Source organism: Lates calcarifer, unplaced genomic scaffold (genome assembly GCF_001640805.2).
Source record: "Lates calcarifer isolate ASB-BC8 unplaced genomic scaffold, TLL_Latcal_v3 _unitig_174_quiver_1670, whole genome shotgun sequence".
Lineage (NCBI taxonomy): Eukaryota > Metazoa > Chordata > Actinopteri > Centropomidae > Lates > Lates calcarifer.
In genome coordinates this window covers 1-27,784 of record NW_026115736.1, presented here as the reverse complement: position 1 = coordinate 27,784, position 27,784 = coordinate 1, and the positions used below count along the sequence as shown (strand labels likewise).

Genomic DNA, 27,784 nt, shown 5'->3' with positions numbered 1-27,784 from the left:
CTGACACAGCCAGCATACTTTCTACATTTACTGAACCTCGCTCAGTGATATTGACACAATGTTAACTTTTCCAAAAAATGTGTCTTCAGCAATTAAAAAACAAAATCCAGTGTTGAATTACTGAACAGAGAACCATTTGGTCATCATCTTTCCTGGTCAGGAAGAAAGAGGTGCAATAGACTGTCCAGTTTATTCGTCCAAATAATGATGTAAATGTTAATTGCCATAGTGGCTGCCATTGGTTGTAACAAATTCTGAATCCATCCTTTAAATGATAACATTTGCACACTGAAGTACCATAAATATTTCAAATAATAATTGTGACCAAATGTGTACATCTTCAAAATATGATTTAACAAATTAGATCAAGGATTCCTGTCAGTTCTACAACACAAGATAATCCCAATCAGTCAAAAGAAACTGCTGCTTATATTAAAGGTTATTGTAAAGACACGTGACACCTAGAAAGAGTCAAGGTGAAGGTGTTTGGAGACAAAGAGGAGGAAGTCCTTATCCAGGCTTCTATTTATAAAGTGGGTGGTACCACCGCAAGTATGCTGAACCACATGTACTGTCTCCTTGTGGAGATGAGGGGAAACAATCTTGCAGTTTCTCACAAAGACACCCACACCCAAGGAAACACAAACCCCAAGTCATCTACTTTAATGGTATGACACTGTTCTGCTCACCCTCTGCTATGTTTCCACTGCATTTGGAGTTTGCTTAAACTGACATAAATTTTAGTGAACTGTATAACACTGTTTTCTGTTTCTAATCTTATCCATAATCTTGTGTTACATGTTCTTGACTATCATACTTAGCTTTTGTTTGGTCGAGCACATGGAAATGCTGAAGACAAATGTAGTCACATGGTGACGCAAGACAAAAAAAAGTGTTAGGCTTTTTTTTCTCATCAAACCTATCTGATTTACTAAGCAGCCAATCAGGTAGGCTGGAATACAATGAACCAATCACATGACATGTTTAACATGCTTTTGCAACAGCTGGTCCTGCATGGTAAATCTGTTGACTGCTGTCAGTTTACCCGTCAGAACTGCTCTGTACAAGATGGAGCTACAAGCAGAGAAGATGGTGGTGTGCCTTCTAAATATTTCCCTGCTGTGGTCTGTGTGTAAGTAACAAAAAACTGATAGTCTTAATGTGGATTTACATACATCAAAGTGTCTTATTCATGTTCTTTGTTTTTCTGCTTCTTTCAGGTCAAGCACAGTTAAGTGACATCTCCCAGCCTGATTCTTTCAAAGCAGTGGAGCTAGGAGACACAGTTACTATTACATGTCACATTCATAGTCCTGCAAGGCACATAATGTGGTACAAGCTGACCACTGGGAAGAGACTACAGCCAATATCTGTTGAGCCAGTGGCCACAACAGATAGGTTTTATAATCTGACAACATTTAATAAGGAACCTCACCGTTATTCAGTAAAATGTGGCAAAAACAACAATCACCTGAGTATATCTGCAACAACAGGGGAAGACGTTGGAACGTATTACTGTGGACTGTTGAACGTAAAGGACATTCAGTTTGGATCAGGAACCTTTCTAATGGTCAAAGGTATTAATTCTCTGTAGTTTATCTTCTTAATTGCACCTCAACATCATTGCTGCTGAATATGAGCATAACGCTGACGACTACAGTTCATTTGTTTTTTTCCTAAGGTCTAAAGATGATCAGTGATTCTATCGTCCAGCAGCCAGAGTCTACATCTGTCCAGCCAGGAGACTCTGTGACTCTCAGCTGTTCTGTTCACACTGGTCATTGTGCAGCAGAACACACTAGTGTCATGTGGCTCAAACACTCTGATCACGCTGCTCCAGAAACCATTTACTCCTCTGGAAATAAAAACAACACCTGTCAGAGGACTAAGAAAGACTCTGAAGAAACTACCTGTGTCTACAACCTGCTCCTGAGGAACCTCAGCTCTGATGATGCTGGGACCTACTACTGTGTCGTGACTTCATATGGACAGACACTGTTGGGAAACGGAACCAGGATTAATATTTTCAGTAAGACAGTAACAGTATGTGCAACGTTTCAGTCCTGGAAAATCAATGTATCAATAAGTTTTACACTCATATAAGTAAAAGATATGTGTTGATACATGATACAAAACTACAAAAAAAAGTTAGTTTTTCAAAATCAAAATTAAATGGTTTCTTCATTATCTTCTGTCTAAAAGGATCAGCTGATCTGAGTCCAACTGTCATTGCACTGATGCTGTCAAATATCCTTCTTGGGATAGTGACACTTCTTCTAGTATGGACACTTTGCAAAAACAGCAAGAAAAACTCCACAGGTAACTATGCATTATAGTGAATATCTGTATGTATCTGCAGCAAAAGCAGAGTGATATGTTCTGATATATTCTGTAGTAATGACAGTAGCTGTCTTTTCGTTTTCAGCAGCATCCAGATCCAGTGACGGATCTCCTGAAGGCAATCAGGTGATACAGGTGCTTCTTGTAATGTAACTTAATAAGATCTAAGTGTGGTATAGTATATACTGTATACTGGCATGATATAAAATATTTGCATTTCCATGTCTTTCAGGCTGGAGATGCAGTTGTCTACACAGCAGTGAATTCAGCTCCCACAGGCTCATCCTGCAGATCAGCCTCAGTAAAATACAGTACAGACTCAATAGTTTATTCTGATGTCAGGTACTGTCAATAGGTCTGACAGACTTTTTCTGGCAGTGTGTTTTGGTAGGGATATACTGTAGGTATAGCATCACTTTCTAGTTGGCTGTGCATTTTGTTGTGAGTCATTTTCCAAAATTTGGATTAACTTTTAAATTAAATAAAATCCTGAAGTTGTGTTCAGCGTCATTGTTACACTGGTCTGATACATATCCATATCAAACAAATCCTTGAGTACGATGCAACTATATTTTTCTAATGGTATTATCCTCATGTGTAATTAGACCTTTCTCAAGGTCATATTTCATTTTTGAACTTACATTTTCCTTTGAGCAGACTGTGTTTGTAGTATGTGGACTAGGTTTCTGAAGGTGTTCGACCATTACTTTTGTACGTAAATGTAAATTAAGGTTCGTGCCAAATTTCAGTTCATGCAGCACCGCTGCTTTAAGGAAGGAAGTCCAAACAAAAGCCTATAAATCCTGAATCGTCCACAGCAAAAATAACTTTGTCTTAAGGGAAACAATGGACACGAGTAATAACTGATTTAAAATGACTCATATTTAACACTTTGTCATTATGTGTAAATGTAGTAGAGATGAGCTGGATTCAGGATAAGCAGAATGTTCATTACATTGAAAAGGACAACTTAATTAAACACCTACATTAAACTGATAAATTAGAGATATAAAATAAGTGTTGTATTTGTTACAGAAAAAAAATACAATTCTTCAGACAGCATAACATTATTCACTACAAATCACTACACTACTAACCACAAACTAAACTCAATGTGTAATAATGAAACATGTTTTGTTAGATTTGTAAATGATTTACTGTACTTTCTGAATTTTGACATTCTAACTTAAAATGTGGTGATTGCGTTGACTACTGTGTGTAGTGACCAGGATTTCAGTATATCCAGAAACACAAATATGACCTAAAAACAGCAGGATTGTATCGGTGCATTTCTTCCGTGAGTCACATGTTCCACTGACATTTCAGCTTCATCACAGAACAGCATTTTTTTTAACAGCATTCTTGTGGTCAGAGGTAAAAGCAGCGACCTTCCTGCACATTGGTAGAGAAGCAGGATGGCCTCATTTTTCTGCAAAGAAAAATGTAACTCCGCCTGTACAACTTTCAGTAGAAACAGGAAGTTATTTTTGTGATCGAACTCTGTGTTCAGAAGCTCATTGATGTTCCACAACACAGTGTGTTTATTTTTGTGTGTCTCTCTGTTCACACTCAGCTTGTGGCCATAAATCACAGATGTTATGTAGCAGTGTGGTTAGCAAAACCTAAATTCATGGTTATAGGTTGATCAGACAAAAGATTTGAGGCGAGCATAGCGCTGAGGTATTCTCACAGCTTCAGCAGTTGGATTTATTTTTTTGATGCGGTGTTTCTTTTTCAATTATTTTTGGTCTCTTAACCAACAAAGCAGCATTTTTCTGACATGCACATGTGTCAGAAAGGGGTTTAGTGTGTCAACCCCTTGTGGTCCTGCCCCAGCACGAGGTGGAGTCACTGAAATTACTTGACATTGGGCTTGTACAGAAAGACTAATGCTAATGCAGAGATTACATTTCCATAGATCTGAACTGGTATTCATCCTCTTAAGAAATAATGACACTGAATGAAACAAGCAGTACAACACTTTAGCCAAATGCACAGTTTAATTAAGCAGAGAGATTAATGCAGCCAAAAAATAAATCATTTGTATCTACCAGTGGCATTTCACTTGTATGATACTTTTGAACTGTAACAGAAGTATTAAGATGAGATAATATTTTAAACAAAGAGAGTTAAACTGAGTGTTAAGGACTTCACTTTCTTTTATTGATGTACATCAAGAGACAAACGGCTAGAAAGAAGAAGAGAATCCCAGCTCTAATGATGGAGAGCCAAACCAATATTCTTAGTTTTTGGTCCTCATTATCTGTAATGAGCAGCTTGCTTCCATTACCAAACAGTATCTCCCCACAGGAGGCCACAGCACAGTAGTAGGTCCCACCATCAGAGGCGCTCAGGTTCGTCCTCTGCAAGTGGTACACACAGCCCTGTGAAGGAACCCCTGGTGTGGAGACACGTGTACACTGATCCCCGTGTGTGTGAATGATTCCATGACGAGATCCATGCCTGAACCAGTAAACACTGCGTTTTCTATCACAGGTCCCCGTGTTCACTGTACAGTTGAAAGTCACAGAGCCTCCTGGCTGGATGGTCTCAGATGCTGGCCCTTGGATAATTTCCTGGAGTCTGGATTCTAAAGCCAAAACAAAAAAAAAATTTAAAAGGTTATTTTTAAACCTGGGAATTTTTTGTGTATTTAATATGAGAATTCGCCTCTTTATTTAACATTATTTTTTTCTGCAATTTATGAAACCTGAATGCTGATGATAAACCTTACAAACAATTTATGATCGTGTTATGCAATATCTAGTGCATATTTACTTGTTTAAACACTACAATGGTGATCTTACTCTTAGCAAAGAAACACTACCAATTTTACTGATACCTCAGGTGATTCAAGACAAACTTAAATCAGATTATTTGGGATATAAATCTCTAGCAATCTAGAAAAAAGTTTCACTATAAGTCAAAGCCGATGAAATATAAAAGCACAATACCTTCGACACTTAGAAAGACCCCCTCTCCAAATTCCAACATGTTGGAGTGTGAGCTTCCACAGAAATAAGTAGCTGAATCGGAGAGGTGAATGTCAGCGATGTGTAAATGATTCATCCCTTGCTCCCTGTGCACAGAGAAACGAGGGTTCTTCTCCAACCAGTGGAAGACTTTGGATGGTTGATCGTACTTGTAAATAGTAGACATGAGTTCAGGTCTGCCTCCTAAGGTCTGTCGATACCAGGAGAAGTGCATGGCCACTTGGCTGTCATAGAAGCAACGTAAAGTCACATTGTCCCCAACACTGGCTGATACAACGCCAGTGTCTTGTTTGACTGTTGCCGAGTGGATCACAGCTGACAGATGAACTGTGCCGAAAATACATAATGTTATAGAAACATAAGTTGACATTCAGTTTTTAACCTCAATTAGAACCACAGACAGATTATATTTTATATCAGTTTCATATCAGACTTACATACTCCACAGAGGATCATATACAGGTGCATCATCTCTGAGGTCTTGGGAACTGAATGTTTTGAGCCGAAGAGCTAGCAACAGCTTAAAAATGAGGTTACATTTGATTGGCTGCTAAGAGGGTCAATCTGTGTGACATTTGAAACATCCGTCTTAGCCTCAGTAGGAAATGAATTACTTTGGCTCTACAGAGCTGCTGTAGGGCTTCATAAAATATTTATTTACACCAGTTTCAATTATCATATGTATTTGGTTGTTATTTGGTTGTTTTATACTACAGGTATTCAGCTGACTGGGGGGTGGGGACTATGATCTTGGAGAATCAATTGGTCACATAGAATGGTTAGGTGCACATGAACAGTGGCTGCTGTGGGTTTGGAAATAGAAGCTGTGGGTAGTTACAGCAGTGTCTGTGAAAATGAGATCAACGGCTCCCCCTGTCACTACGCTTTTGACAGGGACACCACAGAGAGTCTGTGGCAATACATATCTGTCTCCTACATACTGACCAAATGTGTCCCTCGGGGCTATGTGCTCGGCCTGCTGCCATTCACACTGTTCACACACAGCAGCTTCCATCATTAGGTTTGTTAATGATACTGTGGTGGTAGACTGTATCAGCAACAATAATGAATGAGGAAAGAAGTTAAGTGGCTGCAGAGGTACAGCAATAACAACCTGACCCTCAGTGTGTACAAGACAAAAGAGGTGGTTGTGGACTACAGGGAGAGGCAGACTGACCATACCCTGCAGTAAGCAGTCCCAGTCCCTGCCCTGCTGCTGGTCGCAATCATATGTCTCTAAGTTTTGTCCCTCATTTATTTAGCAGTGTTTATATTATTATCAAATACAGTATCTGTAATGTGCAGTCATGCTTATTGTTTTTCTAAATATATATTGGCTTCTCAAGCCCATGCTGGTTTGTCCATTGTTCTGTCTGTATTGCTGTGTCATCCATTTATTTTTGTACCTCCAGCCCACAGAAGAACAAAATTGAGTCCAACTCTATGCTTGTACAAGGGTAAATGACAATAAACCTGAACTTGATTTTGCATGTGTGACTGCCTGACCTGCTGTACTAGTCACAAAGGAGGTGAGGATACCTTGCACGACGGCTGTACAAATCTGATAAAATCTCTGAAGAACCGTGGTCTGAAATTCTTTGAAGTATATTTTGTCTCAAATTGCATCTGGTATAGAAAAAAAAGTGTTGAGAGGTTAGAGCCACCTAGCGTGAACTATTAAATACCACGCCCCTTTGTAAAGCACACCCCTGACACAATATAAAGTGTCCTTGCTGTGACACGGTTATGCGCACAATGAGGAGCTTTATCTTGATAACAGCTTTATTTCTCTACAGCTACAGTGAGTACTGGCATTCAATTATTCTCCGCACCAAATTAAATGCTTAAATACTTGAAGACTAATTAGTACTGAATTCATAAAAATGTGTCTGTTTGATCCAATGAGAAGGAATTCTTTGCTGATTCTGCCGTGTTTCAGACTGGATCTCTGTCTCAGTGTCTGAGACTCAGACTGTGGAGGTCCAGCTTGGTCAAGAAGTCACACTGCTGTGCCCCAACATTTCTAAACATCCAACTCAGGCAGACTGGTTCAGACTGGTCAACAGAACTGAGGTCAGCTGTGTCTCCGCTATGTACAAGTCTGATGGTGAAGCTTCATTCTGTGATGGATTTCAAAACAGATTTGAAATGAGCTCCAATATCACCGCTGTCTTTCTTAAAATCAAGCGAGTGGATTTCTCTGACTCTGGACTGTATTTCTGTGGATTTTACATCAACGCACACACAGTCATTTCCAATACAGTACATTTAAATGTTCAAGGTAAGATTGTATTTAAGCTAAACTCTTTCAGAGATGTCTTTATCTCATCATATTTACAGTAAACTCTCTCATATTTATTGTCACGGTTGTGTCAAAAACAGCACAAAGACAAACTAACGACTGACACTGTGTCAAATAATTTCATCCATGCATTTTTACAGATGGTGACTTTGACAATGAAGTGGATTTTAAGACTGAAAGTAAGGGTCTCCTGCTATCTCTTAAGATTTTTTCATTGTACATATTACAATAGGAAGTGTTATTTCAATATGAACCATGTCTAAACCCACCAGTTAAAAACAGATCCTAATCTATCAGTTTTATCACAGAAACCCCTGATGGAATAACAAACCTGATGACTGTGGTCCTGGGTGCTCTGACTGTTTTCCTCACTATAGTCATCATTGTTCTGGCTGTTAAAATCAGGAAACTTCAGACAGGTACAGCTGATTTATAATCTGTAACTCATCCTCTTGTCAATGATGGACAAATCCAAATCAGAGTATATGCTCAGTAATAATGAACTGATCAGACTTTTGTCTTTTGTCACGTAGCTGTGAATGAAGAACCACAGACAGAAAGAAACAAGGTAAAGCCATTGTTTGACTCATATAAACTGAACCTTATGATCTAAAAGTTTAAACTGATGATTAGTCTGTTAATGATCTTTGTCCCATAGAGCTGCAAGTGGCATCAAACAGCAGGTTCAGACAAGCAGGCAGTCATGATAGTCCTCTGTAAGATGAATACATATTAGTCCTGTTAATTCACATTAATAAACTCTAACTTCAACTGTGATCTTCAAACTTTAAACTGACAGCTGAGGCTCATTAACTTGAGGAAGTTTTACTCAGAATGGAAAATGCTACTTGTAATCACTCCTGTTCCCGTCTTCCCAAACATGAAAATGTCCATCAGCTCAACCAGAAGATTTTCTTGTCAATGAAGAGAAAATTCAGCTCTTCTGCCATGCTGTTCTAACCATATAAGCTAGCTGCGTATAGTTTCTGAAGTACAGTTACAACCATTTTAAAATTCACATTAACTGTCATAGCAGTGTTGGTTCTGTTAATGGTCTTGTGTCACTCAATCTGTTATATATCATAATGACGTTTCAACAATTCCATTAAAGGGTTTCATCATTTAAATTACATTTAACTAGACTATGATGAACCCTGTGATAGACTGGTGACCTGTTCAGGGTAAATCAGCTACAGTGTGTTTTACAGTGTGTGACTCTTAATACTCTGATTGACAGAACCTGGGCTCAGATGACCTGAACTACGCAGCTCTAAGTTTCCAGTCAAAACCAAAGAGAAAGCGCAGGCCTCCATCAGAGAGAGAGCTGGAGCCAAATGTTGTGTACGCTGCCACCAGATAGACTCAGGAAACCACTGGAACAGCAGCTCAGAGTGGAACTGATGCTTTATCATATTCATCTGCTGGAGTGTTTGTGTGTGTGGGTGGTGTGTGGAAGGACTCAATGCTACTAAATAAAAGTTTGATCAATGTTTCTGTGTTCAGGCTGTGTTGTTCTTCATGTTTCTCTCTCTCTCGATTGATGTGTGATGGAGGAGGAGTCAGAGAGGACACTGATAACTGTCAAATTTACTTATAGGGAGAATGAAATGGTCTGTGGGGGGTGGAGCGAGTGAGATACACACCACATGTTTAACAGGAAGAGACAGCTCAGTGTGGTCTGAACACAACTGAGGTGAAAATCATGAGGCCTTTAAAGTCAAAGCTCTGAAGGAAAGTATCAAAGGAAGCAGTGAAAACTAACCTGTTGTTCAAGACAAATTAAACTTGCTGCTGTATTTGACAATAAGATAAACCAGCACCCTGTGGTGACAGACATTTTATGAGTCCACTACAGGAAGACTTCAGCCATGACAACAAACATCAGAGGACTTGCTGTTCTCACAGAGGAGGAATACTGCTGCTTTAAACCAGATTTATCAGTCTCTCCTGACATTGTTAACACTCCACTCCTCACCTCACACAAACTTATCTACTTTATCATCACACACTACATCAGTAAGTTGGAATAAGTTAACAAGTATTCTCACAATCAAGATCACACTCAAAAAGATCAAATAAAATGAGTCTACAGTCATGTCACTGACTCTGTGAGGCTGAACACAGTGATACTTTGAGCTCAGTGCTAACATCAACATGCTCATATCACACAACATCAACATTATGGTCATACAGTCTCACAGAAATCCATCCAATACTTGCTGAGACATCGCACTCAAAACCATGAAAGTTAATCTCATGGTGGTGCTGGAGGAAAAGTCAGCACCACTGTGTCATTTGGATTCCTCCTCTGAGGACCATGAATGTCTGAACAAAATAAACTGTAATCCATTGTGGATGCAATCCATTGTTGTCGACATGTTTCAGTCTGATGTGTATGGACTCAAACTGGGTGCTCGCTGAGCGTAACCAACCACATCAAGGGAGATTGCTGCAGATTGTCATTAGGTTTGCGTCTTTGCCTCAGACAGATGATTTCTCATGGCCATCTTCATTTTGTTCTAAAGGCTGAACCCACACTCCACTGCCACACCGGAGACTGGAGTTACCAGCACCACATCAGTCAGAGGTTTGGAGTCAGGGAACATTTATTGACCGTGTTTTGTGTGAATTATTCAACGTAACAACTGATCACCCTGAATGTTCTAATCTGTCAAAATGATGGACAGCCTTCAGATTTTTCTGTCATTGTTAAAAAACATCAGTCACTGATGGAAAATACTTGGCTAATACAACCCATGACTGATTTAACCATTAATATAACAAAGAATCAATACTGTTGACATTCTTCATGCATCTGCTGTTCTTTGTGGCAAACTTTCCAATGAGGTCTTTTTTCAGTGTTAATGTTATTGCACATTTGCTGAAGCTGAACTAGAGTGCATTTGGAAAAGACACTGCTTCACACTGGCTGGTAAGTCTGAGCGGAAAGATAAAAAACAAAAGACACCCCGCCCCTCTAACCTCTTTATAAGAGCTCAGTTCAAACAATCCTTGCAGTGACACAACAAAATGCACAATGAGGAGCTTTACCTTGATAACAGCTTTGATTCTCTGCTGCATCAGTAAGTACTGTATTATTAACTGATTATTCTCAGCACCAAGTGATGTAACAAGTAACCCATCAAACTCTAAATGTGCTAATCAGAGCTGAAGTAATTGTTGCTGTTGCCTTATTACAGTAACTGTGACATTATAAACTCAGAGGAAAATCTCTTGTTGTCTCTGCTGTGTTTCAGACTGGATCTCTGTCTCAGTGTCTGAGACTCAGACTGTGGAGGTCCAGCTTGGTCAAGAAGTCACACTGCTGTGCCCCAACATTTCTAAACGTCAAACTCTGACAGACTGGTTCAGACTGGTCAACAGAACTGAGGTCAGCTGTGTCTCCGCTATGTACAAGTCTGATGGCAAAGCTTCATACTGTGATGGATTTCAAAACAGATTTGAAATGAGCTCCAACATCACCACTGTCTTTCTTCAAATCAAGCGAGTGGATTTCTCTGACTCTGGACTGTATTTCTGTGGATTTTACATCAACGCACACACAGTCATTTCCAATACAATACATGTAAATGTTCAAGGTAAGATTGTATTTAAGTCTAAACTCTTTCAGACATGTCTTTATCTCATCATATTTACAGTAAACTGCATCTCAAATATAATATCACAGCAGTGAAAGCAGCACAAACAAAAATCCAGTTTGTGTCAAATTATTTAACCCATGTGTTTTAAAGGTGATCGTGAATCTGGCAATGAAGTGGATTTTAAGAATGAAAGTAAGGTTCTCCTTCAATCTCTTCCCATATTCTTCATTCTATGTGTTACAATATGGTGTGTAATTTCATAATTAACCATGTTTAAGAAAGCACCAACTAAAATCCAATGTGTGTCATAACTGAACCCATGTATTTTAAAGGTAATGGTGAATCTTGCAATGAAGTGGATTTTAAAACTGAAGGTAAGGTTCTCCTTTAATCTCTCAGGGTTTTTTTACTGTACGTGATACCATGGAGCGTGTAGTTTCAATATGAACCATGTCTAAACCCACCAGTTAAAAACAGATCCTAATCTATCAGTTTTATCACAGAAACCCCTGATGGAATAACAAACCTGATGACTGTGGTCCTGGGTGCTCTGACTGTTTTCCTCACTATAGTCATCATTGTTCTGGCTGTTGAAATCAGGAAACTTCAGACAGGTACAGCTGATTTATAATCTGTAACTCATCCTCTTGTCAATGATGGACAAATCCAAATCAGAGTATATGCTCAGTAATAATGAACTGATCAGACTTGTGTCTTTTGTCACGTAGCTGTGAATGAAGAACCACAGACAGAAAGAAACAAGGTAAAGCCATTGTTTGACTCATATAAACTGAACCTTATGATCTAAAAGTTTCAACTGATGATTAGTCTGTTAATGATCTTTGTCCCATAGAGCTGCAAGTGGCATCAAACAGCACGTTCAGACAAGCAGGCAGTCATGATAGTCCTCTGTAAGATGAATACATATTAGTCCTGTTAATTCACATTAATAAACTCTAACTTCAACTGTGATCTTCAAACTTTAAACTGACAGCTGAGGCTCATTAACTTGAGGAAGTTTTACTCAGAATGGAAAATGCTACTTGTAATCACTCCTGTTCCCGTCTTCCCAAACATGAAAATGTCCATCAGCTCAACCAGAAGATTTTCTTGTCAATGAAGAGAAAATTCAGCTCTTCTGCCATGCTGTTCTAACCATATAAGCTAGCTGCGTATATTTTTACAGTGTGTGACTCTAAATACTCTGATTGACAGAACCTGGGCTCAGATGACCTGAACTATGCAGCTCTAAGTTTCCAGTCAAAAGCAAAGAGAAAGCGCAGGCCTCCATCAGAGAGAGAGCTGGAGCCAAATGTTGTGTACGCTGCCACCAGATAGACTCAGGAAACCACTGGAACAGCAGCTCAGAGTGGAACTGATGCTTTATCATATTCATCTGCTGGAGTGTTTGTGTGTGTGGGTGGTGTGTGGAAGGACTCAATGCTACTAAATAAAAGTTTGATCAATGTTTCTGTGTTCTGGTTGTGTTGTTCTTCATGTTTCTCTCTCTCTCTCAGTCAAAGCCTCTGTTTGTCTGAGAGGAAAAAGAGAATGATTGATGTGTGATGGAGGAGGAGTGAGAAATGACACTGATGACTGTCACTTATAGTTAAGTCTGAACACAACTGAGGTGAAAATCATGAGGCCTTTAAAGTCAAAGCTCTGAAGGAAAGTATCAAAGGAAGCAGTGAAAACTAACCTGTTGTTCAAGACAAATTTAACTTGCTGCTGTATTTAGACTTTTTGAAAAAATAGTGGAGGGAAAAAATTAACAGTAAGATAAACCAGCACAAACACTGTACGAGTCCACCACAGCAAGACCTCAGCCATGACCACAAGATCAGAGGTAAGTAACACATTCTCACAATCAAAATCACACACAGCAAGCTTAGAACTAACATCAACATACTCACACAATAACAACATCAACAGGGGATTTGACCTATTTGATTTATAGAGGCACCTTCATTCAGTTTTGAGGATCAAAACCAACCAAGAGCTGGCTCTCGTCCTATTGGACAGGTGAGCTAACATTACTGCAAAGCCTATGACATTGTGATACTGTGTTTTAGCTACATCCCTGCAGTGTAGCTAAGCTAACCCTTGCTTGTTTCCTCGGTAACATTATTGCCATGGTTGGACAGTGATTCAGACACTCCCAGCAAACATACAGTGAGGGCTGGTAAAGAGACTGACAGGGTCGGTAAGAACAGTGCGAATGCAGTATGAGCGTGAGCGCAAGCAACAGGACACAGGCTGCAGTTCACTCGGCCACAGGTGTCAGTAATAACAAGATTTTTCAGATTTCTCCATGCAGAACCTTTACGTCACTTGCTTCATGTGCATCATGTCTTTATCGCTACACCAACTTGTCCACCTCAGCCAAGTGATATTTTGAATTTTTTTTTACGACCACTTGCTGATTCCACTCTGATTTTTATGCACAAATTTATGTGCATAAAAACAGGTGATTGTACACAAACTTTATAACATCTCATTACAGGAGCAGCACAGCCAGACTCAACAGTGTTGAGCCTATGTGGACTCAAATCACCCAAGGACAACTTGGATAGTACAAAGATACGACTAGTTTTAGAGAGTTGGAGAAGAATTCCTAATCTTCAGTGGGTATATGATGAATAATGCAGCACTGGGTTTGCTGATAAACAAAATGATGGACATTTCAGAGATGTAGAGTGCCAAAATTGAATATTGTCACCTTTTTATTTAGGAAACTGACACACCTAGGTGTAAAATCCTCTCAACTCCAACTACCATCACTTAACTTATTGTATGGCCTACGACCAATGATGTCACCACACCAACAAAACTCAGATGTCCTCCACTCGTCTCTGCCTCCCTGCTCAACAGAGAGCAGGAGTTGCTCTCCTTCTCGTCATCCTGCCTCAAGGGTAGGAACAAAGCTTCTCGGCCTGCTCTTCAACACGAGCTGCTGCTCTCCAACTTCCATGAGGCCTGCCCGAAGTAAAGGCCTGCACTGAACCTTGGTAGCAACGCAAGAGACTACCAAAGGTTTTACACCCAATTTAACACCAGTTGAGTAACAACACCAGCAGGTGCAACACAAAGTCTGCCAGCTGATCTTACAGGCAATCAGAGCCACAAAGAAGAGTTAGTGTCAAGTGTCCAACTATGCAAGGAGAACAAAGCAGCAACCACTGATTCCCTCAGCAACACTGAAGCCACACAGCCAGGACAACTGCAGCTTAATGGGCTTTAAACACTACAGCACATCAGAAAGCATCTTCTTTTTCCCCTTCAGTGGGAAAGTAACCAAGCTTTACCCTGCCTGGTGTAGCACGGCCAAGCACAGGGCTGGTTAACTTTTGTCACTGTATTGTATCAATTTGGTTCAATGTATTCAATGGTTCAATGTAATGACATTATCAATATAAGGTGTTCTTCATGCATCTGCAGTTCTTTGTGGCAAACTTTCCAATTAAGTAATGTTATTGCACATTTCCTGAAGCTGAACTAGAGTGCATTTGGAAAAGACACTGCTTCACAGTGGCTGGTAAGTCTGAGCTGCAAGATAAAAAAACAAAAGACACCCCGCCCCTCTAACCTCTTTATAAGAGCTCAGTTCAAACAATCCTCGCAGTGACACGACAAAACGCACAATGAGGAGCTTTACCTTGATAACAGCTTTGATTCTCTGCTGCATCAGTAAGTACTGTATTATTAACTGATTATTCTCAGCACCAAGTGATGTAACAAGTAACCCATCAAACTCTAAATGTGCTAATCAGAGCTGAAGTAATTGTTGTTGTTGCCTTATTACAGTAACTGTGACATTATAAACTCAGAAGAAAATCTCTTGTTGTCTCTGCTGTGTTTCAGACTGGATCTCTGTCTCAGTGTCTGAGACTCAGACTGTGGAGGTCCAGCTTGGTCAAGAAGTCACACTGCTGTGCCCCAACATTTCTAAACGTCGAACTCTGACAGAGTGGTTCAGACTGGTCAACAGAACTGAGGTCAGCTGTGTTTCCTCTGTGCACTGGTCTGGTGGAGTTTCATTCTGTGATGGATTTCGTAACAGATTTGAAATGAGCTCCAACATCACCACTGTCTTTCTCAAAATCAAGCGAGTGGATTTCTCTGACTCTGGACTGTATTTCTGTGGATTTTACATCAATGCGCACACAGTCTTTGCCAGTACAATACATTTAAATGTTCAAGGTAAGATTGTATTTAAGTCTAAACTCTTTCAGACATGTCTTTATCTCATCATATTTACAGTAACCTGCATCTCAAATGTAATATCACAGCAGTGAAAGCAGCACAAACTAAAATCCAGTTTGTGTCAAATTATTTAACCCATGTATTTTAAAGGTGATCGTGAATCTGGCAATGAAGTGGATTTTAAGACTGAAAGTAAGGTTCTCCTTCAATCTCTCAGGATTTTTTACTCTGTGATACCAAAGGGTGTATAATTTCAAACCAGCCATGTCTAGAGATACCAGATTGAAAACAGAGCCTAATCTAGGTTCCCCTTCAATCTCTTCCTATATTCTTCATTCTATGTGTTACAATATGGTGTGTAATTTCATAATTAACCATGTTTAAGAAAGCACCAACTAAAATCCAATGTGTGTCATAACTGAACCCATGTATTTTAAAGGTAATGGTGAATCTTGCAGTGAAGTGGATTTTAAAACTGAAGGTAAGGTTCCCCTTCAATCTCTCAGGGTTTTTTACTGTACGTGATACCATGGAGCGTGTTATTTCAATATGAACCATGTCTAAACCCACCAGTTAAAAACAGATCCTAATCTATCAGTTTTATCACAGAAACCCCTGATGGAATAACAAACCTGATGACTGTGGTCCTGGGTGCTCTGACTGTTTTCCTCACTATAGTCATCATTGTTCTGGCTGTTAAAATCAGGAAACTTCAGACAGGTACAGCTGATTTATAATCTGTAACTCATCCTCTTGTCAATGATGGACAAATCCAAATCAGAGTATATGCTCAGTAATAATGAACTGATCAGACTTTTGTCTTTTGTCACGTAGCTGTGAATGAAGAACCACAGACAGAAAGAAACAAGGTAAAGCCATTGTTTGACTCATATAAACTGAACCTTATGATCTAAAGGTTTAAACTGATGATTAGTCTGTTAATGATCTTTGTCCCATAGAGCTGCAAGTGGCATCAAACAGCACGTTCAGACAAGCAGGCAGTCATGATAGTCCTCTGTAAGATGAATACATATTAGTCCTGTTAATTCACATTAATAAACTCTAACTTCAACTGTGATCTTCAAACTTTAAACTGACAGCTGAGGCTCATTAACTTGAGGAAGTTTTACTCAGAATGGAAAATGCTACTTGTAATCACTCCTGTTCCCGTCTTCCCAAACATGAAAATGTCCATCAGCTCAACCAGAAGATTTTCTTGTCAATGAAGAGAAAATTCAGCTCTTCTGCCATGCTGTTCTAACCATATAAGCTAGCTGCGTATATTTTTACAGTGTGTGACTCTAAATACTCTGATTGACAGAACCTGGGCTCAGATGACCTGAACTACGCAGCTCTAAGTTTCCAGTCAAAAGCAAAGAGAAAGCGCAAGCCTCCATCAGAGAGAGAGCTGGAGCCAAATGTTGTGTACGCTGCCACCAGATAGACTCAGGAAACCACTGGAACAGCAGCTCAGAGTGGAACTGATGCTTTATCATATTCATCTGCTGGAGTGTTTGTGTGTGTGGGTGGTGTGTGGCAGGACTCAATGCTACTAAATAAAAGTTTGATCAATGTTTCTGTATTCAGGTTGTGTTGTTGTTCATGTTTCTCTCTCTCTCTCTCAGTCAAAGCCTCTGTTTGTCTGAGAGGAAAAAGAGAATGATTGATGTGTGATGGAGGAGGAGTGAGAAATGACACTGATGACTGTCACTTATAGTTAAGTCTGAACACAACTGAGGTGAAGATCATGAGGCCTTTAAAGTCAAAGCTCTGAAGGAAAGTATCAAAGGAAGCAGTGAAAACTAACCTGTTGTTCAAGACAAATTTAACTTGCTGCTGTATTTAGACTTTTTGGAAAAATAGTGGAGGGAAAAAATTAACAGTAAGATAAACCAGCACAAACACTGTACAAGTCCACCACAGCAAGACCTCAGCCATGACCACAAGATCAGAGGTAAGGAACACATTCTCACAATCAAAATCACACACAGCAAGCTTAGAACTAACATCAACATACTCACACAATAACAACATTACGGGGATTTGACCTATTTGATTTATAGAGGCACCTTCATTCAGTTTTGAGGATCAAAACCAACCAAGAGCTGGCTCTCGTCCTATTGGACAGGTGAGCTAACATTACTGCAAAGCCTATGACATTGTGATACTGTGTTTTAGCTACATCCCTACAGTGTAGCTAAGCTAACCCTTGCTTGTTTCCTCGGTAACATTATTGCCATGGTTGGACAGTGATTCAGACACTCCCAGCAAACATACAGTGAGGGCTGGTAAAGAGACTGACAGGGTCGGTAAGAACAGAGTGCGAATGCAGTATGAGCGTGAGCGCAAGCAACAGGACACAGGCTGCAGTTCACTCGGCCACAGGTGTCAGTAATAACAAGATTTTTCAGATTTCTCCATGCAGAACCTTTACGTCACTTGCTTCATGTGCATCATGTCTTTATCGCTACACCAACTTGTCCACCTCAGCCAAGTGATATTTTGAATTTTTTTTACGACCACTTGTTGATTCCACTCTGATTTTTATGCACAAATTTATGTGCATAAAAACAGGTGGTTGTACACAAACTTTATAACATCTCATTACAGGAGCAGCACAGCCAGACTCAACAGTGTTGAGCCTATGTGGACTCAAATCACCCAAGGACAACTTGGATAGTACAAAGATACGACTAGTTTTAGAGAGTTGGAGAAGAATTCCTAATCTTCAGTGGGTATATGATGAATAATGCAGCACTGGGTTTGCTGATAAACAAAATGATGGACATTTCAGAGATGTAGAGTGCCAAAATTGAATATTGTCACCTTTTTATTTAGGAAACTGACACACCTAGGTGTAAAATCCTCTCAACTCCAACTACCATCACTTAACTTATTGTATGGCCTACGACCAATGATGTCACCACACCAACAAAACTCAGATGTCCTCCACTCGTCTCTGCCTCTCTGCTCAACAGAGAGCAGGAGTTGCTCTCCTTCTCGTCATCCTGCCTCAAGGGTAGGAACAAAGCTTCTCGACCTGCTCTTCAACAGGAGCTGCTGCTCTCCGACTTCCATGAGGCCTGCCCGAAGTAAAGGCCTGCACTGAACCTTGGTAGCAACGCAAGAGACTACCAAAGGTTTTACACCCAATTTAACACCAGTTGAGTAACAACACCAGCAGGTGCAACACAAAGTCTGCCAGCTGATCTTACAGGCAATCAGAGCCACAAAGAAGAGTTAGTGTCAAGTGTCCAACTATGCAAGGAGAACAAAGCAGCAACCACTGATTCCCTCAGCAACACTGAAGCCACACAGCCAGGACAACTGCAGCTTAATGGGCTTTAAACACTACAGCACATCAGAAAGCATCTTCTTTTTCCCCTTCAGTGGGAAAGTAACCAAGCTTTACCCTGCCTGGTGTAGCACGGCCAAGCACAGGGCTGGTTAACTTTTGTCACTGTATTGTATCGATTTGGTTCAATGTATTCAATGGTTCAATGTAATGACATTATCAATATGAGGTGTTCTTCATGCATCTGCAGTTCTTTGTGGCAAACTTTCCAATTAAGTAATGTTATTGCACATTTGCTGAAGCTGAACCAGAGTGCATTTGGAAAAGACACTGCTTTACACTGGCTGGTAAGTCTGAGCTGCAAGATAAAAAAACAAAAGACACCCCGCCCCTCTAACCTCTTTATAAGAGCTCAGTTCAAACAATCCTCGCAGTGACACGACGAAACGCACAATGAGGAGCTTTACCTTGATAACAGCTTTGATTCTCTGCTGCATCAGTAAGTACTGTATTATTAACTGATTATTCTCAGCACCAAGTGATGTAACAAGTAACCCATCAAACTCTAAATGTGCTAATCAGAGCTGAAGTAATTGTTGTTGTTGCCCTATTACAGTAACATGTTACATGTCTTTATATTCTGTCTCTCTGGGCGTTTGGAAGCACTAGTGTCCCACTCTATTAAATAAGCAGTTAGAAATAAGCATTTACGTGGTTAAAGGAACAAAAATAACTTTATATTGAAAGCGCTCTCTACCTGGTCACACTCCAGTTACAGACATTGCAGAGCTGCAGTTATTTTTTTTTTTTTGTTTTTTTTTTGGGGATAATAGCTCTGCAGCCTCATTAAGTACTGGAACTAAATTACTCTCAACTTTGTTACTGATTTTACTTTTGTCATTGACCTGCACGTTGCTAAATTCACAATTTATTTTTCCAATTATTAACGGGTGTTGTTTGCCTTCCCATATCAACAAAATCTCTTGTTGTCACTGTTTGTTTCAGACTGGATCTCTGTCTCAGAGACTCACATTGTAGAGGTCCAGCCTGGTGAAGAAATCACACTGCTGTGCCCCAACATTTCTAAACAAGAGAGTGTGACAGAGTGGTTCAGACTGATCAGCAAAACCAAGATCAGCTGTGTCTCCTCTATGTACAAGTCTAATGACAAAGCTTCATTCTGTGATGGATTTCAAAACAGATTTGAAATGAGCTCCAACATCACCACTGTCTTTCTCCAAATCAAGCGAGTGGATTTCTCTGACTCTGGACTGTATTTCTGTGGATTTTACATCAATGCACACACAGTCTTTGCCAATACAGTACATTTAAATGTTCAAGGTAAGATTGTATTTAAGTCTAAACTCTTTCAGACATGTCTTTATCTCATCATATTTACAGTAAACTGCATCTCAAATGTAATATCACAGCAGTGAAAGCAGCACCAACTAAAATCCAGTTTGTGTCAAATTATTTAACCCATGTGTTTTAAAGGTGATCGGGAATCTGGCAATGAAGTGGATTTTAAAACAGAAAGTCTAAACTCTTTCAGAGATGTTTTCATTTAATAATATTTACAGTAAAAACAATCTAAGGCTAAAACTTTATGTGTGTCAAATAATTTCATCCATGTTTTTTTTAAAGGTAAAACTGAATCTGATGTGATGGATTTTAAGACTAAAAGTAAGATTCTCCTTTAATCTCTATCTCTTTTTTTGATTTCTTCATTGTGCATGTTACCATAGGGTGAGTAATTTCAGCATCAACCTGTCACCTAATGCCAGCAGATAAAACAACAGAGCCTAATCTACCTTTGTATTTTAGTAATCCCTGATGGAATAACAAACCTGATGAGTGTGGTCCTGGGTGGTCTGACTGTTTTCCTCACTATACTTGTCATTGTTCTGGCTGTTGAAATCAAGAAACTTCAGACAGGTACAGCTGATTTATAACCTGTAACTCATCCTCTTGTCAATGATGGACAAATCCAAATCAGAGTATATGCTCAGTAATAATGAACTGATCAGACTTTTGTCTTTTGTCACATAGCTGTGAATGAAGAACCACAGACAGAAAGAAACAAGGTAAAGCCATTGTTTGACTCATATAAACTGAACGTTATGATCTAAAGGTTTAAACTGATGATTAGTCTGTTAATGATCTTTGTCCCATAGAGCTGCAAGTGGCATCAAACAGCAGGTTCAGACAAGCAGGCAGTCATGATAGTCCTCTGTAAGATGAATACATATTAGTCCTGTTAATTCACATTAATAAACTCTAACTTCAACTGTGATCTTCAAACTTTAAACTGACAGCTGAGGCTCATTAACTTGAGGAAGTTTTACTCAGAATGGAAAATGCTACTTGTAATCACTCGTGTTCCCGTCTTCCCAAACATGAAAATGTCCATCAGCTCAACCAGAAGATTTTCTTGTCAATGAAGAGAAAATTCAGCTCTTCTGCCATGCTGTTCTAACCATATAAGCTAGCTGCGTATAGTTTCAGAAGTACAGTTACAACCATTTTAAAATTCACATTAACTGTTGTAGCAGTGTTGGTTCTGTTAATGGTCTTGTGTCACTCAATCTGTTCTATATCATAATGATGTTTCAACAATTCCATTAAAAGGTTTTATCATTTAAATTAAATGCAACTAGACTATGATTAACCCTGTGATAGACTGGTGACCTGTTCAGGCTAAATCAGCTACAGTGTGTGTTTTACAGTGTGTGACTCTAAATACTCTGATTGACAGAACCTGGGCTCAGATGACCTGAACTACGCAGCTCTAAGTTTCCAGTCAAAAGCAAAGAGAAAGCACAGGCCTCCATCAGAGAGAGAGCTGGAGACAAATGTTGTGTACGCTGCCACCAGATAGACTCAGGAAACCACTGGAACAGCAGCTCAGAGTGGAACTGATGCTTTATCATATTCATCTGCTGGAGTGTTTGTGTGTGTGGGTGGTGTGTGGAAGGACTCAATGCTACTAAATAAAAGTTTGATCAATGTTTCTGTGTTCTGGTTGTGTTGTTCTTCTTGTTTCTCTCTCTCTCTCAGTCAAAGTCTCTGTTTGTCTGAGAGGAAAAAGAGAATGATTGATGTGTGATGGAGGAGGAGTCAGAGAGGACACTGATAACTGTCAAATTTACTTATAGGGAGAATGAAATGGTCTGTGGGGGGTGGAGCGAGTGAGATACACACCACATGTTTGACAGGAAGAGACAGCTCAGTGTGGTCGGAGTTTATTTCTGCCATTGAACAGTCGTCCATTTAGAGAATATTCAGCCACAGTCTCAGGTTACACTCAACTATTCGGTCTGATGGTGAGAGGTGTTAACTGAAACAGTTTCACTGGAGCAAAGGAAAGAAAACTGAAACAAGCAACGAGTTTTATCATAATCAAGATCACAAACAGCAAGATCAAATAAAATGTTAAACAAGACAAAGAGTCTACAGTCATGTCACGGACTCTGTGAGGCTGAACTTAGACACACTGATCCTTTGAGCTCAGTGCTAACATCAACATTAAGGCTCATAGTTTCACAGTGATCCATCCTATAGTTGCTGATCCCACCAACCGACCTTCATTGTTGTCATTCTAATAAAAAACTCTCTATAGTCAAGTGACCGTGCAAATGAAGCTCAAATTTCAAACAAAGTTCCAGAAAATCTGAAAAAATTGCTGTTTAATGTACATTTCCATTCACTCCTGTGATGTGAATATTAGGAGTTGGGGGCATCAAGATAACGCACTCCATCATCCTACATCTCATAACAGGAACACTGCAGACAGACTCAACAGTGCTGAGTCTCTGAGGACTCAAAGGTTATCAATAACAGTTCAAACACAACCTGGAAGGCACAAAGATACAACCAGTTAACATACAACAGGTTTCCAATCTTCTGTTGGTATGTGAGCGATAATGCAGCACTGGGTTTCATGATGCCAAAAATGAATATTGCCATCTTCCTCTTTAGGATATTGACAATACTGATTTTAACCCTTTGAATATTATAAAGCATCGGTACAGTTGATGTGATTGGCAAATCCAGTGACTGGAGAATGAAAAACCATGTGCCTCCCTTTCTGTTAATATGTTGCAACATAAAACAGGTGCATGTAACTGCAAGTTTCCACAAGTGTTTTTCATGGAAATGGAAAACCAGCTAAAAGGACTGTACAAGTATAGACCATTCAAAGGAGAATGGTACAAAAATTCAAAAAGGGCACATTACTGGGTGTCACCAGGACAGATTTGAGCTTTGTCAAGAAAACTCCATAAAGTTCCTGGGATTTTTCTTCATTCCTGAGACTGTAGAGTGAATGAATCAACAAGTCCTACAAGCTAAATGACCATACAAGTAGTTGTTCCTACCCTCAGATACAGTGTTTGTTGCTGAATGTTTCCTGGAGCTAAACCAGAGTGCGTTTGGAGAGGACACTGCTTCACACTGGCTGGTAAGTCTGAGCGGAAAGATGAAAAACAAAAGACACCCCGCCCCACTAACCCCTTTATAAGAGCTCAGTGGTTCAAATGATTCTGGCAGTGACATGATTAAACGCACAATGAGGAGCTTTACCTTGATAACAGCTTTGATTCTCTGCTGCATCAGTAAGTACTGTATTATTAACTGATTATTCTCAGCACCAGGTTAGCACCACTAGAGTTTCCACTGGCAAATCAGAGCTGAGTTCATTGTTGCTGTTATAAACTCAGAGGAAAATCTCTTGTTGTCTCTGCTGTGTTTCAGACTGGATCTCTGTCTCAGTGTCTGAGACTCAGACTGTGGAGGTCCAGCTTGGTCAAGAAGTCACACTGCTGTGCCCCAACATTTCTAAACGTCGAACTCTGACAGAGTGGTTCAGACTGGTCAACAGAACTGAGGTCAGCTGTGTCTCCGCTATGCATGGATCTGATGGTGAAGCTTCATTCTGTGATGGATTTCAAAACAGATTTGAAATGAGCTCCAACATCACCACTGTCTTTCTCCAAATCAAGCGAGTGGATTTCTCTGACTCTGGACTGTATTTCTGTGGATTTTACATTTACACACACACAGTCTTTGCCAATACAGTACATTTAAATGTTCAAGGTAAGATTGTATTTAAGTCTAAACTCTTTCAGAGATGTCTTTATCTCATCATATTTACAGTAAACTATCTCATATTTATTGTCACGGTTGTGTCAAAAACAGCACAAAGACAAACTAACGACTGACACTGTGTCAAATAATTTCATCCATGCATTTTTACAGATGGTGACTTTGACAATGAAGTGGATTTTAAGACTGAAAGTAAGGGTCTCCTGCTATCTCTTAAGATTCTTTCATTGTACATATTACAATAGGACGTGTTATTTCAATGTGAACCATGTCTAAACCCACCAGTTAAAAACAGATCCTAATCTATCAGTTTTATCACAGAAACCCCTGATGGAATAACAAACCTGATGACTGTGGTCCTGGGTGGTCTGACTGTTTTCCTCACTATAGTCATCATTGTTCTGGCTGTTAAAATCAGGAAACTTCAGACAGGTACAGCTGATTTATAATCTGTAACTCATCCTCTTGTCAATGATGGACAAATCCAAATCAGAGTATATGCTCAGTAATAATGAACTGATCAGACTTTTGTCTTTTGTCACGTAGCTGTGAATGAAGAACCACAGACAGAAAGAAACAAGGTAAAGCCATTGTTTGACTCATATAAACTGAACCTTATGATCTAAAAGTTTCAACTGATGATTAGTCTGTTAATGATCTTTGTCCCATAGAGCTGCAAGTGGCATCAAACAGCACGTTCAGACAAGCAGGCAGTCATGATAGTCCTCTGTAAGATGAATACATATTAGTCCTGTTAATTCACATTAATAAACTCTAACTTCAACTGTGATCTTCAAACTTTAAACTGACAGCTGAGGCTCATTAACTTGAGGAAGTTTTACTCAGAATGGAAAATGCTACTTGTAATCACTCCTGTTCCCGTCTTCCCAAACATGAAAATGTCCATCAGCTCAACCAGAAGATTTTCTTGTCAATGAAGAGAAAATTCAGCTCTTCTGCCATGCTGTTCTAACCATATAAGCTAGCTGCGTATAGTTTCTGAAGTACAGTTACAACCATTTTAAAATTCACATTAACTGTTGTAGCAGTGTTGGTTCTGTTAATGGTCTTGTGTCACTCAATCTGTTCTATATCATAATGACGTTTCAACAATTCCATTAAAAGGTTTTATCATTTAAATTACATTTAACTAGACTATGATTAACCCTGTGATAGACTGGTGACCTGTTCAGGGTAAATCAGCTACAGTGTGTTTTACAGTGTGTGACTCTAAATACTCTGATTGACAGAACCTGGGCTCAGATGACCTGAACTACGCAGCTCTAAGTTTCCAGTCAAAAGCAAAGAGAAAGCGCAGGCCTCCATCAGAGAGAGAGCTGGAGCAAATGTTGTGTACGCTGCCACCAGATAGACTCAGGAAACCACTGGAACAGCAGCTCAGAGTGGAACTGATGCTTTATCATATTCATCTGCTGGAGTGTTTGTGTGTGTGGGTGGTGTGTGGAAGGACTCAATGCTACTAAATAAAAGTTTGATCAATGTTTCTGTGTTCTGGTTGTGTTGTTGTTCATGTTTCTCTCTCTCTCTCAGTCAAAGTCTCTGTTTGTCTGAGAGGAAAAAGAGAATGATTGATGTGTGATGGAGGAGGAGTCAGAGAGGACACTGATAACTGTCAAATTTACTTATAGGGAGAATGAAATGGTCTGGGGGGGGTGGAGCGAGTGAGATACACACCACATGTTTGACAGGATGAGACGGCTCAGTGTGGTCGGAGTTCATTTCTGCCATTGAACAGTCGTCCATTTAGAGAATATTCAGCCACAGTCTCAGGTTACACTCAACTATTCGGTCTGATGGTGAGAGGTGTTAACTGAAACAGTTTCACTGGAGCAAAGGAAAGAAAACTGAACAAGCAACGAGTTTTATCATAATCAAGATCACAAACAGCAAGATCAAATAAAATGTTAAACAAGAAAGAGTCTAACAGTCCTGTCACATCTCATAACAGGAACGCTGCAGACAGACTCAACGTGCTGAGTCTCTGAGGACTCAAAGGTTATCAATAACAGTTCAAACACAACCTGGAAGGCACAAAAGATACAACCAGTTAACATACAACAGGTTTCCAATCTTCTGTTGGTATGTGAGCGATAATGCAGCACTGGGTTTCATGATGCCAAAAATGAATATTGCCATCTTCCTCTTTTAGGATATTGACAATACTGATTTTAACCCTTTGAATATTATAAAGCATCGTACAGTTGATGTGATTGGCAAATCCAGTGACTAGAGAATGAAAAACCATGTGCCTCCCTTTCTGTTAATATGTTGCAACATAAAACAGGTGCATGTAACTGCAAGTTTCCACAAGTGTTTTTCATGGAAATGGAAAACCAGCTAAAAGGACTGTACAAGTATAGACCATTCAAAGGAGAATGGTACAAAAATTCAAAAAGGGCACATTACTGGGTGTCACCAGGACAGATTTGAGCTTTGTCAAGAAAACTCCATAAAGTTTCTGGGATTTTTCTTCATTCCTGAGACTGTAGAGTGAATAAATCAACAAGTCCTACAAGCTAAATGACCATACAAGTAGTTGTTCCTACCCTCAGATACAGTGTTTGTTAATGTTTCCTGGAGCTAAACCAGAATGCGTTTGGAGAGGACACTGCTTCACACTGGCTGGTAAGTCTGAGCGGAAAGATGAAAAACAAAAGACACCCCGCCCTAACCCTTTATAAGAGCTCAGTGGTTCAAATGATTCTGGCAGTGACATGATTAAACGCACAATGAGGAGCTTTACCTTGATAACAGCTTTGATTCTCTGCTGCATCAGTAAGTACTGTATTATTAACTGATTATTCTCAGCACCAGGTTAGCACCACTAGAGTTTCCACTGGCAAATCAGAGCTGAGTTCATTGTTGCTGTTATAAACCCAGAGGAAAATCTCTTGTTGTCTCTGCTGTGTTTCAGACTGGATCTCTGTCTCAGTGTCTGAGACTCAGACTGTGGAGGTCCAGCTTGGTCAAGAAGTCACACTGCTGTGCCCCAACATTTCTAAACGTCGAACTCAGACAGAGTGGTTCAGACTGGTCAGTAGAACTGAGGTCAGCTGTGTCTCCGCTATGCGCTGGTGATGGCAAAGTTTTCATTCTGTGATGGATTTCAAAACAGATTTGAAATGAGCTCCAACATCACCACTGTCTTTCTTCAAATCAAGCGAGTGGATTTCTCTGACTCTGGACTGTATTTCTGTGGATTTTACATTTATGCACACACAGTCATTGCCAATACAATACATTTAAATGTTCAAGGTAAGATTGTATTTAAGTCTAAACTCTTTCAGACATGTCTTTATCTCATCATATTTACAGTAAACTGCATCTCAAATGTAATATCACAGCAGTGAAAGCAGCACAAAAAAAATCCAGTTTGTGTCAAATTATTTAACCCATGTATTTTAAAGGTGATCGTGAATCTGGCAATGAAGTGGATTTTAAGAATGAAAGTAAGGTTTCCTTCAATCTCTCAGGATTTTTTACTCTGTGATACCAAAGGGTGTATAATTTCAAACCAGCCATGTCTAGAGATACCAGATTGAAAACAGAGCCTAATCTAGGTTCCCCTTCAATCTCTTCCTATATTCTTCATTCTATGTGTTACAATATGGTGTGTAATTTCATAATTAACCATGTTTAAGAAAGCACCAACTAAAATCCAATGTGTGTCATAACTGAACCCATGTATTTTAAAGGTAATGGTGAATCTTGCAGTGAAGTGGATTTTAAAACTGAAGGTAAGGTTCCCCTTCAATCTCTCAGGGTTTTTTTACTGTACGTGATACCATGGAGCGTGTAGTTTCAATATGAACCATGTCTAAACCCACCAGTTAAAAACAGATCCTAATCTATCAGTTTTATCACAGAAACCCCTGATGGAATAACAAACCTGATGACTGTGGTCCTGGGTGCTCTGACTGTTTTC

At 39.6% G+C, this 27,784-nt stretch overlaps 4 protein-coding genes and 1 long non-coding RNA gene across 12 annotated transcripts; 4 read left to right on the top strand and 1 right to left on the bottom strand.

Moving 5' to 3' along the window:
- The first annotated feature begins 1,015 nt into the window (after window positions 1-1,015).
- LOC108890389 (signal-regulatory protein beta-2-like) lies at window positions 1,016-2,840 on the top strand. Of its 4 annotated transcripts, none has more exons than XM_051067583.1 (6): window positions 1,016-1,132; window positions 1,221-1,577; window positions 1,682-2,029; window positions 2,203-2,319; window positions 2,429-2,466; window positions 2,573-2,840. In XM_051067583.1, the coding sequence occupies exons 1-6, from the start codon at window positions 1,069-1,071 to the stop codon at window positions 2,693-2,695; spliced, it is 1,047 nt and encodes a 348-aa protein (XP_050923540.1). In that variant the 5' UTR covers window positions 1,016-1,068; the 3' UTR covers window positions 2,696-2,840. The 4 variants fall into 4 exon arrangements, with proteins under 4 accessions (XP_050923540.1, XP_050923539.1, XP_018542769.2 ...); XM_051067582.1 differs by having other exon boundaries at window positions 2,429-2,475; XM_018687253.2 differs by having other exon boundaries at window positions 2,426-2,466.
- Window positions 2,841-2,917: 77 nt separating this feature from the next.
- LOC108890390 (immunoglobulin kappa light chain) lies at window positions 2,918-5,851 on the bottom strand. The gene is made up of 3 exons (XM_018687254.2): window positions 5,771-5,851; window positions 5,295-5,660; window positions 2,918-4,930 (listed from the first exon to the last, which is right to left on the bottom strand). The coding sequence occupies exons 1-3, from the start codon at window positions 5,802-5,804 to the stop codon at window positions 4,491-4,493; spliced, it is 840 nt and encodes a 279-aa protein (XP_018542770.1). The 5' UTR covers window positions 5,805-5,851; the 3' UTR covers window positions 2,918-4,490.
- Window positions 5,852-7,006: 1,155 nt separating this feature from the next.
- Window positions 7,007-12,705, top strand: LOC108890391 (uncharacterized). Of its 3 annotated transcripts, none has more exons than XM_051067576.1 (7): window positions 7,007-7,134; window positions 10,893-11,234; window positions 11,388-11,429; window positions 11,570-11,611; window positions 11,741-11,851; window positions 11,966-12,000; window positions 12,453-12,705. In XM_051067576.1, exons 1-7 carry the CDS (start codon window positions 7,080-7,082, stop codon window positions 12,573-12,575), a joined length of 750 nt encoding a protein of 249 aa, XP_050923533.1. In that variant the 5' UTR covers window positions 7,007-7,079; the 3' UTR covers window positions 12,576-12,705. The 3 variants fall into 3 exon arrangements, with proteins under 3 accessions (XP_050923533.1, XP_050923534.1, XP_018542771.1); XM_018687255.2 differs by lacking the exon at window positions 7,007-7,134 and adding an exon at window positions 10,663-10,718; XM_051067577.1 differs by lacking the exons at window positions 10,893-11,234; window positions 11,388-11,429; window positions 11,570-11,611; ... (1 more) ...; window positions 11,966-12,000; window positions 12,453-12,705 and adding exons at window positions 7,273-7,614; window positions 7,776-7,814; window positions 7,944-8,054; window positions 8,169-8,203; window positions 8,873-9,125 and having other exon boundaries at window positions 7,016-7,134.
- Window positions 12,706-14,859: 2,154 nt separating this feature from the next.
- On the top strand, window positions 14,860-21,743 carry LOC127139594 (uncharacterized). Of its 3 annotated transcripts, none has more exons than XM_051067580.1 (6): window positions 14,860-14,924; window positions 19,741-20,076; window positions 20,380-20,418; window positions 20,560-20,670; window positions 20,785-20,819; window positions 21,491-21,743. In XM_051067580.1, the coding sequence occupies exons 1-6, from the start codon at window positions 14,879-14,881 to the stop codon at window positions 21,611-21,613; spliced, it is 690 nt and encodes a 229-aa protein (XP_050923537.1). In that variant the 5' UTR covers window positions 14,860-14,878; the 3' UTR covers window positions 21,614-21,743. The 3 variants fall into 3 exon arrangements, with proteins under 3 accessions (XP_050923537.1, XP_050923535.1, XP_050923536.1); XM_051067578.1 differs by lacking the exons at window positions 19,741-20,076; window positions 20,380-20,418; window positions 20,560-20,670 and adding exons at window positions 15,099-15,437; window positions 15,591-15,632; window positions 16,050-16,160; XM_051067579.1 differs by lacking the exon at window positions 14,860-14,924 and adding an exon at window positions 19,110-19,234.
- Window positions 21,744-26,959: 5,216 nt separating this feature from the next.
- On the top strand, window positions 26,960-27,777 carry LOC108890394 (uncharacterized). The gene is made up of 4 exons (XR_001962145.2): window positions 26,960-27,114; window positions 27,267-27,308; window positions 27,555-27,596; window positions 27,726-27,777. It is a non-coding gene; the product is annotated as an uncharacterized LOC108890394 (long non-coding RNA).
- The last annotated feature ends 7 nt before the right edge of the window (window positions 27,778-27,784 follow it).

Excerpts from the sequence above, each read along its gene's own strand:
- LOC108890389 (XM_051067581.1), top strand. The coding sequence starts at position 1,069 with ATGGAGCTACAAGCAGAGAAGATGGTGGTGTGCCTTCTAAATATTTCC. Across the intron at positions 2,030-2,202 it reads AACCAGGATTAATATTTTCA|GATCAGCTGATCTGAGTCCA; the intron begins GTAAGACAGTAA and ends TCTGTCTAAAAG. Across the intron at positions 2,320-2,425 it reads CAGCAAGAAAAACTCCACAG|CAGCATCCAGATCCAGTGAC; the intron begins GTAACTATGCAT and ends TTTCGTTTTCAG.
- LOC108890390 (XM_018687254.2), bottom strand. The coding sequence starts at position 5,804 with ATGATGCACCTGTATATGATCCTCTGTGGAGTAT. Across the intron at positions 5,661-5,770 it reads TATGATCCTCTGTGGAGTAT|TTCATCTGTCAGCTGTGATC; the intron begins GTAAGTCTGATA and ends TTTTCGGCACAG. Across the intron at positions 4,931-5,294 it reads GGTCTTTCTAAGTGTCGAAG|AATCCAGACTCCAGGAAATT; the intron begins GTATTGTGCTTT and ends TTTTGGCTTTAG.
- LOC108890391 (XM_051067576.1), top strand. The coding sequence starts at position 7,080 with ATGCGCACAATGAGGAGCTTTATCTTGATAACAGCTTTATTTCTCTAC. Across the intron at positions 11,235-11,387 it reads AATACATGTAAATGTTCAAG|GTGATCGTGAATCTGGCAAT; the intron begins GTAAGATTGTAT and ends TGTGTTTTAAAG. Across the intron at positions 11,430-11,569 it reads AGTGGATTTTAAGAATGAAA|GTAATGGTGAATCTTGCAAT; the intron begins GTAAGGTTCTCC and ends TGTATTTTAAAG.
- LOC127139594 (XM_051067578.1), top strand. The coding sequence starts at position 14,879 with ATGAGGAGCTTTACCTTGATAACAGCTTTGATTCTCTGCTGCATCA. Across the intron at positions 15,633-16,049 it reads AGTGGATTTTAAGACTGAAA|AAACCCCTGATGGAATAACA; the intron begins GTAAGGTTCTCC and ends GTTTTATCACAG. Across the intron at positions 20,820-21,490 it reads CACAGACAGAAAGAAACAAG|AACCTGGGCTCAGATGACCT; the intron begins GTAAAGCCATTG and ends TCTGATTGACAG.